The sequence below is a fragment of the Anomalospiza imberbis genome, chromosome 6 (assembly GCF_031753505.1).
Source record: "Anomalospiza imberbis isolate Cuckoo-Finch-1a 21T00152 chromosome 6, ASM3175350v1, whole genome shotgun sequence".
Taxonomy (NCBI): domain Eukaryota; kingdom Metazoa; phylum Chordata; class Aves; order Passeriformes; family Viduidae; genus Anomalospiza; species Anomalospiza imberbis.
Window position 1 is genome coordinate 22,995,217 of NC_089686.1, and position 21,008 is coordinate 23,016,224.

At 51.1% G+C, this 21,008-nt stretch overlaps 1 protein-coding gene across 1 annotated transcript; it reads right to left on the reverse strand.

Moving 5' to 3' along the window:
* Positions 1 to 1,851: 1,851 nt before the first annotated feature.
* On the reverse strand, positions 1,852 to 19,824 carry JDP2 (Jun dimerization protein 2). The gene is made up of 4 exons (XM_068192806.1): positions 19,693 to 19,824; positions 8,379 to 8,602; positions 3,737 to 3,841; positions 1,852 to 2,903 (listed from the first exon to the last, which is right to left on the reverse strand). Exons 2-4 carry the CDS (start codon positions 8,577 to 8,579, stop codon positions 2,718 to 2,720), a joined length of 492 nt encoding a protein of 163 aa, XP_068048907.1. The 5' UTR covers positions 8,580 to 8,602; positions 19,693 to 19,824; the 3' UTR covers positions 1,852 to 2,717.
* Positions 19,825 to 21,008: the final 1,184 nt, after the last annotated feature.

The following is a 21,008-nucleotide window of genomic DNA, read 5'->3' on the forward strand; positions in this document are numbered from 1 at the left end:
CTACCGCTATCCACGGGAGGGATCCATGTGTGCGCGTGTGTGCACCCACCAGAACGAGGGATGCGGCCCGACCGCTGCCTGGACCGAGGACGTGGGGCTGGCGACAGCCCCACAACTACCAGGCTACCGGCTCCAGCATCACCGGCACCAAGCCCTGTCCCAGAAGTACAAGATCCTTCAGCTCTGCTCCAGTAGTGCTCCACAGTGCACCTGATACAGGATGGGGTGGTGTGGGATGGCCAGGAGATGGCTTCCTGGCCTTTGAGAAGCGTCAGTTGAGTTTTCCAAGCAAATCCACATGATCAGTCTGTGCATGAAGTGGATCCAAGTGCAAGGACACCGCCCCAGGTAGAACCATTGCATTTTAGATTTGGGGGCGTGTTCTGGCATACGGCAACACAGGCTGTGCCTGGCATGTGCCCTCTGCTCCTGCCCATTCCCACGAGATGTCACTGTAATGCACAAGCCTGTGCAGTGGACCATCTGTTCCATAGCAAAATTTTTAATTCTGAGAAGGTGGGAGCTGGGTTTTGAGAGGACAGATGCTTCCAGAATCAAGAATATCAAATAGCCCGTCTCCTACAGGAACCAGGAGGATTTGCAGTATACAGGGATGGAATCTTTTCCATTCAGCAGTCACAGGCTGTGGCATAAAGGGGAAGAGGCCCAAACCCTCTGCTTTAACTTTATTCTGTCACAGCCCAACCAAGTCACCTGAAAAAGAAATGCTCTGAACTTTGAGTGTCAAATGTCTTGGTACTAACTGAAATACAGGAGAAGGTTGTTTGGGTGACAGAATCAGGGAGTGGACTGGGTTAGGAAGGACCTTAAAGATAATCTCATTCCAACCCCTGGACCTTGCTAGGATTCAGCTCCTGCCCAAGCCTTGGCTGGAATAGCTGAGCATTTAACTGATGTAGATACATCACTCTTCTGCTGCTACCTTTGCTAGCTGCTTCTAGCATGCTGGGTTTCAAAGGGCACCCTTTATTTATCTTCCAAACCTCTTCTGTTTTCATAGAAGAAATCTTTACTGCAATGTGGCTATTTGCCAGAGAAAGCCCACTGCTTGCACCCACAGCACTGCCAGTGCTGCTGGAAGCCATGTAGCAGGTGAGAGAGAGGCCTCCTGAGTAGAGATGAGCACACAGGCTCTCCAGGTGAGCAAAAAGTACAAGATTCCTGTGGACAAGATGCCTGGATCATCTGGTATCCACAGGGAGCTCCCACTGACCACCAAAGAGGGAATTTATTACCATGTACACTTTGCAGAGGGAAATAAAGAGAAAAGATAAGGAGGCCCAGCACATGCTCTGCATCTTTTCAGCAGAGCTTAATGAAAGGCCGAGGTATCACATTTTTCAAAGAATGAAGATTGGCTCCTGACAGCAGCTGAGGAATGGGTCAGATCTGAGCCATGAACTCCACAGTCCAGGCAGAAGGAAGCACAAAGGCACATAAAGGGATCACCAGTACAAGGACATTGTGACAGCTCCCCTGTCTCTTTCTCATCCCTGCAATGAGTTCAAACTGCTGTATTTGGGACTGAAACACAAAGAACTAGTTAAGGATGATATGGTCTCCCTCCACCTTTCCAAGTGGCAAGCCATGCCTACCTATCCTCTTTGGTGCGGCACTGAGCTACTTCTTGCTTGACAATAGTCAGAGCTACCTCCAAGGCTCCCAGCTTTCTAGGATGAATTCTCCTGGTCCACAGCTGCTAACACAATCATCAAAATCAGCTCTGGGATGTGCTCCACTGTGCCACTCAGCCAGGAACACACCTGGCCTGTTCAGCCCTGGCAGATGCTGCCACAGTGCTGACCCAAACAGAGCTACAGGAGGACAGAGTACGCAAAGGTAACATTTACTGAGAGATACAGAACTGAGTATTATGAAGGACATACATGGATGGACAGGGTAGCGACACCACTGCAGAGGGCAGCTTGGACCCCCTTCCCAGCATGCCAGGAAAGGAGCTGGATGCTACCAGACAAGTAACACAATGGAGATAACTGTGGCATATGTGTTTGTAACAAACAGACCATTATAACATACATTTCTATGGGATCACATCTAGTGATTATATAAATCCATATAGAGATCACTGTATAAAAACTTTGTAAAAAATACTTTAAAAAAGTGTAAAAATGTGCATTCAAAAGCACGGCCGACACGGACAGCTGGGCTGTAAACATTATACTGAGTGTGCTTGTGGGGGGCGCCTGCGCCACCAAGCCCCGACAGGCCTGCCCACCAGATGGGGCTGCATCAAGTGTTTGTGGTTCTTGGGTTTGGGTTTCCCTCCGGAGCGTGTGCCAGGAGCAGTGGCAGCCTCTGGGCAGGGTGCTGTTGGGCACTGCCCAGCTGCCACTCCTCAGCCTGCAGCCCCTGCTACCCACGGGCTGCGCGCTCCTTGCAGGATACGCTGTGGCTTTGCGGGTCCCAGGGCTGAGAGCTGGCTGAAGGGCTGTGACGTATCACGGGGAGGTTGCCCTCACTGGTACCACCAGCCCTGCTCCCAGGTTCAGCCTCAGAATACATGGCTGGCAGGTTCCTGATCTTCTCTGTTCCCATGTTTGGTCCATAGTTCCCAAGGAAGCCCACTGGGTCCTGGCTGCACCAGGCCTGGGTGCACAGTTCTTCATACAGTACATACATTAGAGACCCTGGAAGACCCTGTGCCACTGTCTCCTCCTCCTGGCCCTGTGCCACCTTCACTTCTTCTCTAGCTGCTCCAGCAGTGGGTTGGCTTCGCTCTCAGGCGTCTTGATGCTGTCTGTCCGCACGATGCAGGTGGGACGATGCCGGTTCAGCATCAGGATGAGCTGCTGCCTCTCCTGTTTCAGCTCTTCTATCTGGGCCTTCAGCTCAGCATTCATGAGCTCTAGACGCTCAGACTCCTAGCAGGACAGAAACACAACTGCATGTGATTTCATCTAGCAGGACAAGATGCAAGAAACAATTTGGCCAACATGCCACCTCTGCCCAGTGCTGTCCCTCAGCCCCTGCAGCAGGGGAACAGGCTGAAGACCTGCCACATCCCTCCAGGAAGTTCATCCCCAGCCCTGCTGCCTTGTGCTTGGCATTTAGTGCCATCACACAGAAATACACAGCCACCACCTGGGGCAGGTCTGCCACACCCCAGCAAAACCTGTGCCTGGCTGCTTTCCGTGGTCTGGTAAGGTGTTTGGGAACAAACCCATGTTTAAGTTTTCACCCAGCCCATCTGTAAGCATCTGCCCTTGTGAAATGACTCTTTGCCATGTTGTGGCATCTGCCCATGTCTCACCACTGTTTGCAGAAAAACAGCAAGGTGCTGTGACAGTTTTCTGCCCTGGGGTTAGAGGTGGAGTGGGCATCTGGCCTCTGAGTGGGAAAATCTTTAGGGCTTTAGTCAAGGGGCCAGCACACTGCCAGCCCCTGTCCTGTGCCACACTCATATGGGTGTTCCTGCTCCAGAACTGAGGCAGAGACATTATCATTCCTCTCTCACCGCAAGCCCGGAGCCAGCCTCCAGCCCTCTCCAGCCCCGGTACCATGGGTAAGCTCTGCGTGGGCATGTACATGGCCACCACCTTCACAGCCTTACAAAAAACAGGGGCTGTATTTTCCCAAATAAAGGCACTGGAGCAAGGGGTGGCAGAGGGGCAGTTTAGGAGGCAATGTTGCCTGCAGCTGGAGCACTGTTCTAGGGAGGTCTCTGCTGTGCCCTGGGACAGACTGGGGCACCCACCCGTTGCAGGAACTCCGTCCTCTCCTTCTTCTTGTTACGACATCGTGCTGCTGCTACTTTGTTTTTCTCCCGGCGCCTTTTCCTCCTCTCTTCTTCCTCATCCAGCTACAGTAAGACAGAGAAACCCAGATCAGAGCCAGCAGGTGTGGGTTGAGGCAGGAGGTAGGGGAAAGCATGTAGCAGCCCCACCCACGGCAGGGCAATGTGGCAGCCACCTGGTCACGGGCCACCAGCAACATGACTTAATCCTCGCTGGAACCAGGTATGCTGCTGCTACAGCCTCTACCTCCCCTTTGTGGGAACACAGAGAGGGAGACCTGTACCCACAGCTGAAGACATGGCTGGTAGGGAACAGACAACCCTTCACAGGGCTGCTTCCTCCCTGAGAGAGGGAAGAGATAGAGAACAGAGACCCCTCCCAGAAACAGGGGTGGTTTGTCACACAGACATCTACAGACTCAGCTCTGAGAGCACAGACATTGAAAGCATCATACACACAAAAGGCAGAAAAAACCCAGAAGATACCCCAGCTGGGCCTGCCCCATTCCAGTATCTGGGACTGTCTGCTGCAGCTTCAGCACCGTCTGAGTCACAGGGCCACCACAGTAAGGCGGGGACAGGTCCTGCATCCCCTGTAAGGAGGCAGGACACAGCAGTACCTGCGCTGTTTGCCATGACTCAGTTCTCTGTGCTCTTTGACTCAAACCACGCAGGCCAAGCCAATAGGCCCTATGGGTTAGAAAACCATAATCAAAGTATTTACGGATATATGCTGCAAAGCCTGTGTAAATGGCCCATGGAATGCCTACATCCAAGAACCCAAACTAGCTCCTTCAAGAAAAAAATGAGTGCTGGAAAGCCCTGTGAAGTCAGGTTATACTTTGTAGCATAGATAGAGAAGAAAAGGTCCCCAGTGCCTTCATCTACATTTGGCCTGGGTCTCTGAAATTCGAGGTGTCAGACTGAACTGCCTCATTCCTATTGACTGATACCCAGTGGCCACAAGATCACCCCACATGCAGACACACCAGCAGTGCCTGATGGTAATGAAGGCTGCAGGTGCCATCATCCACAGTAGACTGTGCACACTGCTAACAGTCACCAAGTCCAAAACCCACTAATTAAAACATCCCAGTGTGATGAACAAGGACTGGATGAAACATGGACTCAGCAAAGGTAGGGTGAGGGGGTAGCTTAAGTAAGCTGCACATCCAATACACAGCACAGTGCGCTGTAGAAGGCAATGTCCAAGCTTTATAGCACTAACAGTTTTGCATCTTTTCTACCTTACTTTGCAAGCATTATACCACAGTTGCTATTTCAGCTGGGGCTAAAATATTAAGCAAAGCCAGCACAAGTTAGGCACAGACTTCCATAATGCCAGGCTGACACCATTCTTTTGACAAGGCAGTGTCATGGGGCACCAATGTACCACACTTGGGAGAACTAGGATGGGAACTGCACTGATACCCTCAAGTCTAGTCAGAAACAGACAGCTCACAATGCACCCACATAAATTAGATCTGACAGGTTAGCAGAAGTAATCTGGAAGGCACTAACTCTACATACTGCTGCCAGCTCTTACAAAATTCCCTGACAGAAATTAAGAGGAGGTGGACATCAGGATAGATGTAATTCCCATATGCACATTTACCAACTACTCACCTACCCCTAAGACAACTTCTTGGTCTTTTAGTTCCAGGATTACTAGGAAGATGCATAGAGGTCACATGCTCACAGCTCCAAAGCTCAAAAAACACCCCCAAACTTGGCTTCAAAAGTACATCTCGGGGCGGAACAGCAACTGGAAGAGCAACCAGCAACTGCACCAGCCCTGGGAACTGCCTGACATTTCCATGCCCTGTTGGTCCATTCAACTAGAATTACAGAATAAATGACCTGTCTCTGACCCTGCCTCCACCCCACAGAGGGCCCAGCAAAGGTCTGTGTCCTTTAGATGGAATACAGATGCCCAAGGAAGGTGGCTCAACACAGATAGAAGAAGCTTGAATCCTTGGTTCTGCTTTTTGACCACAGCTCCTGTAGTTTCACAGAAATATAGAAAGGTTTGGACGAGATCTTAAAGATCACCTAGTTCCAACCCCCCTGCCACAGGCAGGGACATCTTCCAGTAAAGCAGTTGATGAAAGCCCCGTCCAGCTTGCTCTTGAACACTTCCAGGTATGAGGAATCCACAAATTTTCAAGGCAGAAAATTTATCTTCTTCAAGACAGTAGGTTTTCCCCATCTGCTTCTGCTTGATTTCAGTTCAAAAAGGTGACATGGCCCTGGTGCTGAGGGTTAGGATGTTATTCAGAGGCAAATTGAGGGACAGTGATGATGTACCACCCAAAAGCATGTCCCAGCAGTTGATCTTCAGGGGATCCCTGTGGGTAGAAGTCCCTGTGGGAATGCCTCCTGAACTGCTTCAGTCAGCAGCCTCAGAGACTGAGGTGATCATCTGCCTGAGGGGCAGGGCTCAGTCCCAAAGGGACCACCCCAAGTGGGATTCAGTGGTGGAGGAGCCCAGCAGCATCTGTCTACACCTCTCCAAGAGGAGAGCAGCTTTCCCAGTGGGGCTGTCCATCACCCTGAAGAGAAACTGGCACACGACACCCCCTGGGTGGGTTTTGTGTGTCCTCCCAGGCACAAACACCCCAACGCCACGAGATGCTGGTGCCCTCAGCAGAGCAGAGAGCTGCCTTGCCCAGGCTCGTGTCAAGCAGCCTGTCCTCCCAGGCACTAGAGAGTGGCACGCCAGCACCCAGCATTCCTGGGCTCCAGCACCCTGCAAGAGGAAAGCAGCTGCAGGCTGCATTGCAAAACTGTGCGTGGGCAGCTTCTTGGCTACTCATGGGATAAGCAGCTACTGCTTCAGCTCCCTCAGGCTTTTGCTGCAAAGCCTTGCCAAGGGCAGCTCCATTTGCTGTCTTCAACTCCTCAGCTTCATAGGCCATGCAGGGGAGGAACCAGCTGCATGGAAGGTAGCCATGCAAGGGCTGTCAGTGGGTTTTCTCTTCTTTCCTCTACATGGTGCTTCAACAGCTGGCTCAGAGGACACTCAGCAATTCCAGTACCTGCTGTGGGGCAGAACTGCCCTGTCCCTGTTACACAGATGCCAGTGACATCATATATCCATGCCCACAAAAAACAAAAGCAGCGGTTGCAGGCCCAGCTCAGAGGTGCCCAAAATGCCTCAGGAAAGGAGCTGGACCTGGGAAGACAGCATAGCCACAAAGTCACCCTCTTTCCTCCTCAACCCATGAAGCAAGGCAGGCACTGCAGATCATTTGCTGCATTAATACCCAGGCCAAGAGCTTGGAAGAGAATTTGGCTTCAGCTGCAAATCCATGACTGCTTTGCCCATAGAGGAACAAAAGCCATTAGCATCCCCCAGGGCCTTACAATGGCCTCCCAGAGTAACCTAGCCTCAGCTCTTCCCACTGCTGTCCAGTCCTTCCCAGGCCACCTCCAGGCTGCACAAGCTGACTGGACACTCTCTTGGGCACAGAGCTCCTGTGCAGGGTGATCAGATGAACTACGTCATACGAGTTCTACCCACAGGAGTCCACCTCAGACAGCTGGGGGGAAAGAACAGGGATGGTCTGCACACGTGGACCTGGCTGCTGCTGAGCTTCTGCCAAAAAATTGGGCTAAATTAAGTGTCAGCACCATTTGGAGAGCAGGTTGCCCCCTAGAACTCCTATTTTACTTCCTTCAGCTCACAGCTCATCACAGGCAGCTTTTCACATCATCCAGCACCTCTTTGCTCACACTGCCAGAAACACACATCATCCCATCCTCATATGGCATCATCTGACATAACCTCACACAGCAAATGCTCTGTTCAGAAGGCTGTTTATTGGACCTTCTAACATCAGCCAGCACCTTCACCAACATGGCACCTCTGAAACGGTGGGTTCCCAGCTCCATCTGCAGGCTGTAGGAGGTGCAAACGCTCACCACCAGTTCAGCCAGAGCCAAAGACTGGACAACGAACACATGGGACATAAGGAAAACACTGTCCAAGCATCTCCCTAGTCCCTTCAGCCTGGTTCTGACATGGCAGCCTGTGGCACCGAGCAGAAACTACCCACCTTCCCCATCCCAGGAAACTCGAGGTGAAGCCAGGGCCCACCCCAAGCAATGGGGCAGGGGCAGCTCCCAGCCAGCAGCGCCTGTGGCACAGGCTGAGTCACTGCTCCACACGCTTGTCCACGCACCCCATTCCTGCTGGAGAGGCAACACCAATGCCAGAAGCACCAAGGGCTTGTTGACATGGGTGACAGGCTGTGTGACTTCTACTCTGGCTGCATGCCCCAACCTAGGGACATGTTGGTTGCACCAGACCCCACGCCACTGCAGGTTTTGAGTTCAGATGACTGCCAATTGCTGCATTGGACCAGTCAGGCCTGGGACGCTGAGACTACCACTGCCAGCCAGGGACAGGAAATCAGGCAGGGAGAAGAGGCAGCTAGTGGAGCAGCTGCCAACATGCATGCACATCACCAAACAGGGAGCTTATAAAACACGCTGCTGGCCACCCTGCTATGACAGCCAAGCACAGGCAGGAGGGAAACCCAGGCAAATGCAGACAACAGCCCTGCAGGGCCACCTGCAGCCAGCAGCCTCCAAGACTCACCTCACTTTTGACAGGCTGGGGTCTCTTCCCAAGCTTCACCTCCAGGAACTGGAGTGGTGAGATCATGGCCCCGATGTTGCGGATGTCAGCGCACTTCAGCTCCTCAGCAGTCAGGGCTGTGCCAGGCAGTCCTGTCAAGGGGCCGAGCCCAGGCAGCGCACCAGCCGTCAGGGACGGGTCGGGGATCTGCCCTGGCATCATAGCAGGGGAAACAGCTTCATAGGCTGGAGGGGGACAGAGACATCCCATTACAACCCAGTTACAGGGTCTCAGGACACAGCACAGGACAAACTCATGCTACAGTCCCATCACCTACAGGGGTATGAATCTAGGAAGGCAGACATTCTCCCCCAGGAAGGGCAAAGGCAGAAAATAAGTAGAATCTGTATTACAGAAACCAAAATATATGAATCCTGCCAGGAAGAATAGGCTACTGGGGTGTAGATCAGGAAGGGAAGAGACCTGAGAGGCAAAGCACCAGAAGAACAGGAGCTGGTTGCAATGACAGTGATGTGATCCCATGGACACCTTTCTCTGGAGTACAGCTGATCAAGGTTTGCTTTTAGCAGAATTTTGATTAATTAATGTGTGGATTATTAGTACAAGAACAAAATGGCAAAAATAGCACCATAATACGCCCTAGGCTGGATTCCTTCTGGGGAGGCTCAGCCAGTGGTCAGGGCTAAAACACAACACACGAAGAGCACAGACAAAACTGCAAGGAAAAAAACCTGCCACTGTACAAACATCTCTCAGCACAGACATGAGGAAACAAAGGTTGGAGAGGAAGGGAAATGGTTCAAGGTTCAAACGACCTCTTCTGTTATGAAAGAGAAAAAGTGAGTATTGGATCAGGGGAAACTTCAGCAAGTCACTTATAGGGAGGTGAAAGGGAGTTATCAATAAGTATGAAGAACAAGCAGCAAAGATATAATAAAATTAAACCTAAAATGGGAAGTCCATAGAGCTGGAGCTGTTACATCAGTCCAAAAGCCATTGAAGCTGATGGTTGTTGGCTGCAATGCAGGTACATCCCTGGTGTGTAACTGGCCTGGGACACACACAAGTTACCTACTTACAACATCCAGAGTCAACTTCTGTCCACACAGCCATTTGCCCCTCTTCTTCAACTCAACCACATGTCCCAGTGTATGTGCACTACTCTCCTTGCTCTGCCCATCCAGAGAAGTCCCAGAACACTGTAGGAGCCTCCAGGCATCCACCCCATTCTGCCCCTGTGCAGGAGGCCCCAAGACAGCAGGGATAACAACCAGCAATGTCAAGAGAGAAACAGACTAAAGGAGCAGACCCAAAATCTCAATGTGCAGCTTTCTGCAACCACAAGAGACAGTCAGAAGGCAGGATTCAACAAAGAGCTGGGGAAACTCATGGAGGCTCTAGGAGCACCAAGTGTCAGAGAAAGGAGGAGCATTAAATGAGGAATAACATGCATTTGCCCTGCTCTTTACAAAGCATCTACTCTCATCTGCTCAGAGACCAGGCAACAAGCGATACAGACTTTTGGCCCAGGCAGTACAGTTGTGCAGACTCACACACACACACACACACACACACACACACGGCCAAGCCGGCTGCCACAGCTGCTCAGCACTTGCCATCCCGGGGAGACAAATCTATGTCAGTACCAGGCTGAAGACTTGAGTAAAGCTGCATGTGAGATAAAACTGCTGGATCACCGAATCACAGAACAGCTGAGGCTGGAAGGGATCTCTGGAGATTGCCTGCTCCAACTGCCCTGCTCAGGTGGAGTCAGTGGGAGCAGGCTGAACAGGGTTAATCATGACAAACTGAGAAGTTAAGGATTTCTTGGCACTGGCACATCTCTTTACCCATGAGATTATTTAGTATATTTGTTAATGTGAAGGAAGCAGAGATAAGCAGTAGAAGGAAAGGAAAAACAAGCATAGAGGCTAGTCAAGGGCAGAGAGGCTAATTCAAGTTCTACAGCATCCAGCATGAGTGCTGTGCAAGCTGTATTGGTGTGACAGACAGAATGATTTGCAGCAGAGAGTGTCTACAAGCTGCAGTGAGCTGTGAGCTGTCATACAGTCTAATCTGCCAATGAAGAGATCCAAGTGTCAGCATGAGATGTCCCCTGGCAGGGTTTGCTCAGCTGTGACCAAGAAGACTTGGGAAAGAGCAGGGAAAGCAGATGCAGCAGGACAGAAACCACAAAGAGGTGGCAAGCAGGAATCAAGCCCTCTGCTCCAGTCATCCTTTAGGAGACCAGAAAGGGAAGAGCAAGCCAGTGCTCAGCAGTGCTGGGAGCACTGCTGTGGGGAGGGGAAGCTGGGCAGAGAGGAGGTGATCTGCATAAGGTCATTAAAGCCTGAAGAGAAGACAGGAAAGACAGACAAGTAACTTCCCAAGAGAAGAGATACTACCTGATGAAATGGACTCCTGCCCATTTGGTGAAAGAAAAGAAAGAGAAAATACTTGGTAACAATACTTGACCTCAGAAAAGACTACAGGTCAGCTCCTTGAGACTGCAAGGACTTAAACTGATGCGAAGTATTAATTCTTCCGCAGAGATCTCTAAACTAGAAAAATGTAATTCCACATCTGCAGTGGAATCTTGTACTGACATCTTGTACCGGGATCTGCCCCAACAGCTTGTAAGGTGCCCAGAGATGCCCAATGTAGCTGGGCTCTGATGCTGCATGCTACCTCCCTCCCCTTTCCTCTCAGGCCCACACATGGCTAAGATGCTTCACCCCTCCAGAAATAAGTACCATCACACCCTTAGGCTGCACTCCAGACAGGAAAACACAAGTTATTTAGGGAGTGTGGCTAAATCCCCACCACCTTCCTCAGAGATCGTCCCTCTCCAGCAGGATGGCACCGGGTCAATGAGTGGCATGACAAAGGGGAGGTGAATCTAGAGGTTCTTCCCAGGACCCCCTGCCACAAGACAGAGCTGTATGGAGTTAAATCCAGTCTACCATTTTGGGACAGCTGTATACACTGCAGAGCTGGCCATTTTCCTGGTGCTGCCACCAAGGTGACATGCTGTGGCACTGGGGAACACACCTGCCAACAGTAGCACAGCCCTCACCAGCAATCCCACAGATGTCCATCCCCAACCTGAACAGCTTACATCAAAATTTAAAAAATAAAATAGAAAAATAATCAGTAGCAAAAGTATATGAGCATCCACTTGAAGTCTCTCACAGACTGATTTGGGCCCTGACCCAGCCTTTCACAGGCTTCAGGATGAGAATTGACTTGAACCCAGCACTGGATGCCAAAATCCATTCTGGACTTGGAGGACCAGAATGCTTTGGTTCTTGGTTTTAATTTATTCATAGAATCATAGAATATGCTGAGTTGGAGAGATCATCAGGATCATCGAGTCCAGCTCCTGACACTGCACAGGATAGCCCAAGAGTCACACCATGTGCCTTAGGCTGTTGTCCAGACACTTACTGAACTCTGTCAGGCTTGGTTCTGTGACCACTTCCTTGGGGAGCCTGTTCCACTGCCCAACCAACATCTGGATGAAAAACCTTTTTCTGATATCCCCTGCCTCAGCTTCATGCTATTTCTTCAAGTCCTGTCACTGATCACAAGAGCACCTGCCCCTCCTCTTCCCCTCACAGGGAAGCTGTAACTGCCATGAGATCTTCCCTCAGTCTCTTCTTCTCCAGGCTGAACAGACCAAGTGACCTCAGCCACACCTCATGCGGTTTCCCCTCCAGGCCCTTCACCATCCTCATGGCCCTCCTTTGGATGCCCTCTAATGGCTTCATCTCTCTTCTCTATTGTGGTGCCCAAAACTGCCCACAGAATTCAAGGTGAGGCTGCACGTGTGGAGCAGAGCAGGACAATCCCCTCCCTTGACTCCCTTGACTTATGGATTAAGCACAGCATCCATGGCTGGCGATGCTGTGCTTAATCGTCTTTCATCATGACATGCAGTTGACAGCACCCAGGCTAGACAGTCCAGGTCCTCAGGCAGACTGAATATAGGGTCACTGCAATTTATGAAATAAGGGGCAAGGAGAAATCCATTCTTCAGACTGGGGGACAACCTCAGTACCCTCCCCCATGCACTCCTGAGCCTGGGGCAGGTCCCTGGGGACAAGTGGCTAAAGATTTGAGAAAACACTGTGTTTTCTCCAGCACATTTTCTCCTTTTGCATCTTTGATCTGGTAGCTTAATATGCCTTGAAATAGCCTCTATACCAGTGTAACACACAACACAGGTCAGAGTGAAGGGGCTGGCCCGGTATCCAATATGCTCTAAAAATTTATCCTAGATCCAGGAACTACAGTGCCAAAGCCCACATCACACCTGCATCAGTGTAAACTAAATTTTAAGCTCATCAAACCAAAGTGCCAGAAGCCTCCTGGATAACCATAAACTTGCATATTAAGATGAGCTGAGAGCTAGGTAGAAAGGGGGACAAGTGTCTTCTACAAGTGAGAGCTTGCTCAGGGGTCAGAAATCTCAGGAGCACATTGAGAACTGCCAAGAGTCAAGCTGAGTTAGGCCTTGGAGAGGAATATAACCATTCCCAGCAGGGCTATAACCATGGAAATAAAAAGGAATGAGGAGGTGCCATCCCTCTCAGCAGAGCAGGTGTGCAGTAACAGATCATCTCTCCAGTTCTTGAGGGCCCTCAGCCCCAGGCACTGTCACTCCTGCTGATTGGAAGGACTCAAATTTGAACAAACTCCAAGCTTGTTCCACTCCTTTGCTTCTTCCTAATGTAAGCACAACCTTCTCTTCATCCCAAATTCCAGATACTTTCCCATTCTTTTCTGGTAAGTGCCAGAGATAAGTTGTACTTGGACCATGTAAAAAAGCCAGAGTATGGAATTCTATTTAATGCTTCGGTCTTCCTCCCAAAGCTGTTCTCCTGGCAGACATGGACATGCCTACCTATAGGTCCAGCATATTGGTACCACATTCACATGGTAGGGCAGAACTTTAAAGTTCAGGATCTGAGTTTGACCTTTAGGTTGCAGCTCTTCAACAGCCACATCTTGCTGGATAGGGTGCATACAGCTGGTGCCTTGCCAATTCTTAATTATTTTCTGGATATTCTCTTGCAGCATTTGCTATTTCTAAGGCACATGAACCAATCCACCTCTGTATTCATTCATTTTCTATCACTGTGCTTTAGTTGCGATTCTTATTATATTTATTTTTTCTTTTCAGAACTGATTAATAACACAGCCTTTTTCCCTCAATGCCAGGTGGTCTTTCAACATCTCCTTACACAAGCTTGGAAATGTCGTGTCTTCAGTAAAACCTAGCTTTCTGGTGTCCTACATTTGAACCAGTTCCTTTGTATGCATTGTATCAGCTATGCTTTTTCACATAATGAAGCCAATAGCAACACATCAAGGGGAATCTTGCATATGACCATTGGATCAGCATGACACCAGCTTCTTGAGATTACATTTACCATAACTCTGCCTTCTGCACCAACACTATTCATCATTTTGTGCCATGACATCAAGATGCTCCAGAGTTAACTAGGAGACAGAGAAAGCTTTCTTACAACTTCAGTTCAACGATGAGTACCTTATACCATTCATTGCTCTGTTCAGCAACCACCTTTGCAGCAAAAATCTGGTCAACACATGATTTCACAGGTCAAAATTCAGCTTTTATTTCCTTAGCTTTGCCCCTACACTCCCTTATTCTGGTTAAAATGCTGTAACACAAGACTTGACCTCTTGCCGAAATGTCTGTAAACTCTCCTGATAATTGCAGCAACTTTTGCATCCTTGCTTTGGCACTGTTCTTCCTGTGGCTTCAGTAAACTCAGTTATTTTATCAGTAGTCTCATACTCAAAAAGCTGACAGCAGTACAGCTTTCTTTGCTCACCTTGGTTTTGCTGCATCTTTCCCACCAGTTTCAAGTGTTTGTGTTCCCTAATGTATTCAAGTGCTTTGTTCCCCAATTATGTCCTTATGGTCAGCAGTCTGTGACACTGGTTGATTTAATATTTCTTAAAGGCAGCACCCATTACTCTTAGTTTTTCTCCTACTGCCAGAGTCTGTTATCTTCTGGAAACCACAGCCTAGAGGGAAGAAGCTTTACCAAGTTCTTTCTGTCCCATACAGTTGTTCAGCTTCCTCAGTGACACTGCCACCACATACCCTTCTATTCTTTCTTCTGCAGTTCTAATCTTCATGTTCTTGGGCTTTTTTTTTTTTTTTTTAATGGGTTAGGTTTTTTTCTTTTCCTTATACTGATTTGGTTGCTGCTTTTTCAGGGGACTCTTTGTTTGTGTTTGGTTTTTTTTAAAGAAGTTTATGTTTGCACAGCAGTTACAGCATAAATCTAACATGCATAGGCATAATTCATATAACCCAGGGGGCTTGTACTTCACTTGCTAGCCTGTATTCACACCCCTCCTGCCACCTCTTCACTGCTATTCTTACTCACAGACTAAAACTGGCACAGGAATGCCTACCTGTGTTGAAATAATGCATTCAATTCCCTGCACATAGACTGCCTCAGTTTGTATCCACCATCCGATGTATCCAGAGGCGCCGTTTGTTTCTTTATAAGCCAAATGCAGTTCTACTGTTGCACCACGAGCATCATCCTGCAGAGACGACCATGACATCCCAAAGCAGGCTCTGACAGTCACACTTCAATTTAACTTGCCATATCTTTGGTGTCAGCTTCCTTGGTGAGAGTGAAGGCTATGTGCAGCCTTATTTTCAATTTTGCTGTCTATAATACAATCACAGTTTCTTACAACATAAGCTATTTCACATGTGCTGACATTTATAATGGTTGATCCAAGTACCCTTCTGATGCTCAGAGCCAGTCTAGCATCTAATAATGCCAGCCAGCAGATTCTGACACTCTGTACCTACCAGCATGTTTCTCTTTTGCCCATGTTAAGCACTGCACTAAGGCATAGTCTGTCCTACCAGCCCTTCTCCATGCTGCCTGCAGAATAAAGGCCATGCTTGCCTGGTATTCTCTAATCCAGGCTCAGCCTGGGTGCCTGCCATTACTTGTCAGCTGTCACGCATCAGAGCACTTCTGAAGTCTGTAAGCCACCATACAAGCAGTCTTTGAACTCTTCATCAGTGTGTTAGCACCTAGCACAGTATTGCCATTGGTATGTACTGTCTTGGAGCACCCAAGACACAGTAACTGGCCTTTTATCTGCTCCTGGCCAACAGGGAACAATAACTCTGATTTGGAGATCAGAAGCAGCGCTACCAGCTTCTAGTTACTTAGATTCTACTCTGCTTTATTGCCATTTTAAAACTTTTTTTTAGCTCCTGGCTATCAAGCTACCTCAGTCTGTATGTCATACATTGAATCTATCTAGTTCCTGCTGTGAGCAGAAGGATGATTTATATGAAAGCCCTTTCCTGACATACCCAACTTCTCATGAACCAAGAATGTTACTTCCTAAACAAAGACAGGGCAGTTGGCTACCACTCTTTTTCTGAAGCTCTGAACCACTTGTTTTTTTCCATCTGGACTCTTCTGAGAAGACTGCAGAGTGCTGATGGTCTGAAGCCTACAGACCTTATTCCACTTCCACTTTAAGGTGCAGGCCCCAGTGGGAACAGATGGAGGTAGAAAGACACTACCTCATATTCCCAGTGCCACAAGTACCTTGCTGTGCAATTAGAGCTTTCTTCTGCTATCCAAAACATGATACTCTCCCATTGCCACACAATTCTATCTGCTCTAGATGAATTTAATTTTGAGTAGCACCTTATAGTCATATCTTCTGTCTAGCTGCTTCTGCTTTGCACTGTTAAAAGCAGAAACTTGTAGGGCCAGTGCCAAGCACCATAGTGATCAAAGTTATTTGGGGGTAACCAGTCTTTTCAGATCCCCACGCAGTAGCTCTGGTAAACATGGACTTTAACAGCCACGGTGTATTCATTCATTCAGTTGCTGAACCTGTTAATGCCAAGGAACCCACCACCTATAGCATATTGAAAAGCTGCAGTGACACCACCTGGGACAAAAACGTGCACAAAAAAAGGCACTCTTACTGAGCACCTAGCATTACTTACTGTTTCATGGCATCACAGAAATCCCCCTTTGTTTAAAGGCCAGTTAAAGGCATGGTCACAGCATGGCCTATCAAGTGCACTGAGGTGGAGCACACCACCTCAGAATGCAGACACTGTAGTACGTCACTACTCACTGTAGTGCCTCCACACCCCATTTCCTTCCCAGGAGGGAGAGACAGCTCCTACAACCAGGTTCTAGGATTGCAGGTTCAAAGACACATCTGTGCCCTTCCCACAGACAATCTAAGCTGCCATTCTTGCTGTTCCTTTCCTCCCACAGGCAACCCCATGTGGTGGGAGAAGAGTTGCAGGGTTTGTGAACACCCATACATGTAACCTCCCACCCCCAGATCAGAGTGAGTGGGGGGCCACAATGCTGAACAGAAGAAGGAGCTATGAAGAACTGTTCCTCAGGAGGTGGAATTCTAAACCTACTTCATGAGTGGGAACATTCTGGCTCAGTCCTGCACATCTAGCTGGCAGGAGGAACATCAGAGTCATTGACAGACAGAGGGCTATAAGAAGCTTTCTGAAAACAGGAATGCAAAGAGCCCTGCTGCCCTCCTTCCTCTTCTCCATCAGGGAAGCTCAGAGCTTCCTACACGGTGCATATGGGGCAGCCCAGAGCAGCCAGCATCTCCTTGGCAGAAATGCCATTTTGCAGCCCCTTGTCCAACTGAGTCTCACCATTAGGCCTCCACACCTGCCTGTCTAATGCTTTGACTTCTTGCCCCTTTTGTGAGGAGGGGGGATACTGATTCTCCAGTCCTCAGCTTTAGAAATAATCTCCCTTTGCCATCAGCAAAGCAGTCAGCTCACAGCCCTTCCTCCCTGAGCATTTTCCTCCATACCTTCACAGGGCAGCAAAAAGCTCTAGTTTAGCTGCTCCCACCACTGCAATGCAGTGATTGACTTACAAGCAACCTGTGACAGCACGGTTTTGTACAGCACCTACCATAGCAAGGCTCCCCTACTGCGATAGTTAATTGCAATAACTGCAAAAAAAAGCCATTAATTATCACAGTATTATTAAGATTGCAATTAATTAATTGCGGTTGCACTACCCACTGGACGGCAGTACAGAGCAGGAAGGTAAAAGCTATCCTATTCATACCTGAAGGAGCTCAAAGGGACTTGAGAAGGAAGGAATATGGTATGAGAAAAACCTCAGTGTCTGAGCTGCAGCCTAACAACTGAGTTGTTGAAATTACCCAGGACCTTCCATAACCACTTGTGGTCAGGGCTAGAATCTTTTTCAAGAAGAAAATCCTGCTCCAGCACAAAGTTCTGCCCTCAGGGGTCAAGGATGGCCTCAGAGATGACAGTCCCCACACCCCCCACAAACTCCTCAAAATTATGTCTTAAATACCAGTCATCCACAAAGACCTCTAATCCATATAAAGACCAGCTCTGGCTAGTTTGCAACAGCACTGCTCAGCTCAGGGGCCTTCAGCTCTCCGGCTGCATGTTAAAATAGCCTGCAATGTTTGGATTGATACTCTGGACAGTCCAAGCAACTGAGAAATGCAGCCAAAGACAGATGGCATCAGGTTTGCAGTGTCCCCTCCTTGCTGCACTGGCACTGCAGGACACACACACATGCTGGCAAGGGGTCCCATGCCTCACCATGGCTCTGTCTCCCTTGCTCTTGGGGCCAGGCCCACTACGAACAGCCACTGCAGTGAAAAGAGCCTCTTACAGCTTCACATTGAAGTCATTGCATGCTGCCAAGTACCTGGCCCAGCAATGCAGCTGAGTAGTGAACAGTAGCACAGGGAAGGAGACCACAGAACAGATGCTCAGTGCTCCTTGAGCAGTTGGACACATTGCTCAGATGGACAGGGCAGGAGGAGGCAACAGGTCTGAGGGAGTATTTACTCTTCCTTGGCAAGGAATGTAGCACAGAGACCTTTGCGTCCTGTAAGGAGGGAAATACTCGACTGTGTAGATGCAGGGAAAGCATCCATAGGCATCTCAATGAGGAAGCAGAGGCAATAACCTGCACACTAATTCACCAGATTTTGTTAAATCCCCAGACACCAGGGGCAACCAACTGCTGCATGACCCAGTAATGGTGTGGATGGCAGCTCCTGCACCCATACACTCATCCCATAGATGGGCAGGTTTTTGCATTTTTAAATCACTAGGACTCATACTAAGAATCTGAACTCCGAAGACCAGCATTCACAGATGCCCTCACACAAGCTTTTAGCAACAAATTCCCAGGGCAGACTCTGTCAAGAGTCTCCAGACACAGATTTTTATGCAAGTTTTCCCAAAACTAGCTAAAAAATCCTGGTCTGAGCTGCAGAAGCATTTGCTTCTGCTGAGCTCTTGGAGTCCAAGCACACACACACGCACACACACTCACAGTTTGGCAGTGGTTGTGTTCCAGGGCTGGTAATGCAAGCCATGGAGCAGGCTGCCAAGACAAGCAAGAGAACGAGCCAGGCCCTGTTTCATTGGCCACCATACGCTGCATATGGCCCTGGAACCAGCCAGCACAGTGTTCTCACCCTCCTTGAAGGCATAGGAGACCCTGTGTTTTCAAATACACCTCCACAGGGCCTTCATTAAAGGAAAATGGAAACATAATGTGGCTCTTGCTCCCCTGGTATTTCTCCCTTTCCCCCAATTTGCTCTCAAACCTATTTCCCTTCCATGGAAAAAAGAAAAGTGCCTCCTGGAGCAGAGCGTGCAAAAGAATGCAACTTCCATTCAACTCCATGCCTGACTGCTAAAGCGGACTTGGGACCGCGCGGCGGGGGCACCTCCAGGGCCCCTTTCCTTCCCCGGGCCTCCCGGGCTGGAGACACGGCTGGCGACAACCAGCCCGCCCGGCCCGGGCCGGCAGCCGCAGGGAGTCCGCGCCCCTCACCTGCGCGCCCAGCCGGCAGGTGAAGCGGAGGCAGCGGGCGCCCGAAAAGCGGGGGGAGGCCGCCCCCGCCGCCCCGCAGCTCCTCAGTGCAGCAGCAGCCCAGAGGCAGGCACCCCCAGCCCCCGCGCGTCGCCGGGTGCGGGGGCAGCAGCCCTGCTCTGAGCCGCCCATGCGCCTGTGCCCGCCCCGTGGAGGGTCTCCCGGCATCCCCGCGGTGCGCCCGGCAGCCTGGACAGCAGCACCCTGCCCGCTGCCGCGGCAGAAGGGATGCTCCTCCGGGCGCCCCCCACTCCAGCCCCCGTCGCCGCTGTCCGCCACCCCCGCGGAGCCCCGCGCCGCCGCCCGCCCCCTGCCGCAGTCCCGGCCCGCTCAGCCCGTCCCCCGCCCGCGCCCATACCCACCGTGCAGGGCGACCGGGCTGCCGGGGTGCCCGCGGGGCCCGGCCGTAGGGGCCGGGCGCGGGCTGCAGGCTCAGTCCCGCCGCCTCCGCCGCTGCCCCGACCCCCGGGCCCCGCCGGGTGCCGATGTCGGTGCCGGCCGCCGCCGGGGCGCCTTGGCCCGCCGCCGCCCGCCGCCCCGGTGCGCGCCTCCCGCAGGCTGTGGCAGGCGGCGGGGTGGGTTGCATCAGCCCCGGTTATATAGCGGCCCCTGGGCTGCGGGGAGGGGTCGGGAATGCGGAACCGGCCGGGCTGCCAGCGCCACACGTCAGGGAGGGCGGGGGAGCGGGGCCGCGGGGCGGGGAGCGCCGCGCAGGGGTGGGACCAGCCGGGGCACCCCGACATCCCGCACCTCGGCATCCCGCACCCCACGGCCAGGTATCCCACACCTCACGGCCCGGCATCTCCGCATCCTGCACCCCGAGACTCCGCACCCGCCACCCCTCGGCAACCGTCTGCTCTCGCAGCCGGCATCCCCGGCACGCTCCGGCACCTCTTGACCCCTCCGCACCACGGCGCGCCGGCACCTCGCACCCCGACCGGGTGCGCGTTTTCCGCACGCTCCTATCTGCGCCCCTCCGCACACTCTCTGCTTCCCTCCACGTCGCTCTCGTCCCCCGGCGCTCGCCCGGACACCGTCCCGGGCATCCGCGGCGACGCGGCCCGGTGCTGCCACAGCCGTGCCCGAGCTAGCCCGATTTGTGCGGAGCCTCCGCACCTCAGCCTTGAGCCTGAGAAGAAGGAGGCAAAGGACCAGAGAGAGCATCCAGTGCTCCCCAGCATCAAACACACCTCACCCAAGGTAGCAAAGGCACAGGGGCAGGGAGGGCTGCAGGGTCACTCCACTGTCCCGTGGGAGGCAAAAACCTTCTCATCTCATCCCTCCTCCAGCCTGGCCTGCTCATGCCCCACACAACGCGGTCTCCCTCATACAAGGGCCAAGGGCTGCCAGCCCCAGCTCCACCACTCCCTTGACTGGCCTGGAGAGTAACCAGGGGGAAGCAGAGGTGTTCAAGACACCTCTTCCCAGCTGTTTTATTTCCTTATCATCAATGGGACATCAGGGAGGGACGTTGCCTGAAGCACAAGTACACTCATGGTGCCCAGTGTTCTACCACCTTGATGTCAGGTGGGGATCATGGAGCAGGTGATAGACTGGGGCCTTCCTGATAACTGATTTGTGGTTTTCTTTTCTCTTTCTCTCTAACATTGGCCTCTTCCCAGCTGCATTAGCCAAACTCTTCCAGGGAAGCAAAGCTTTGCTCAACTGGTGGATCATG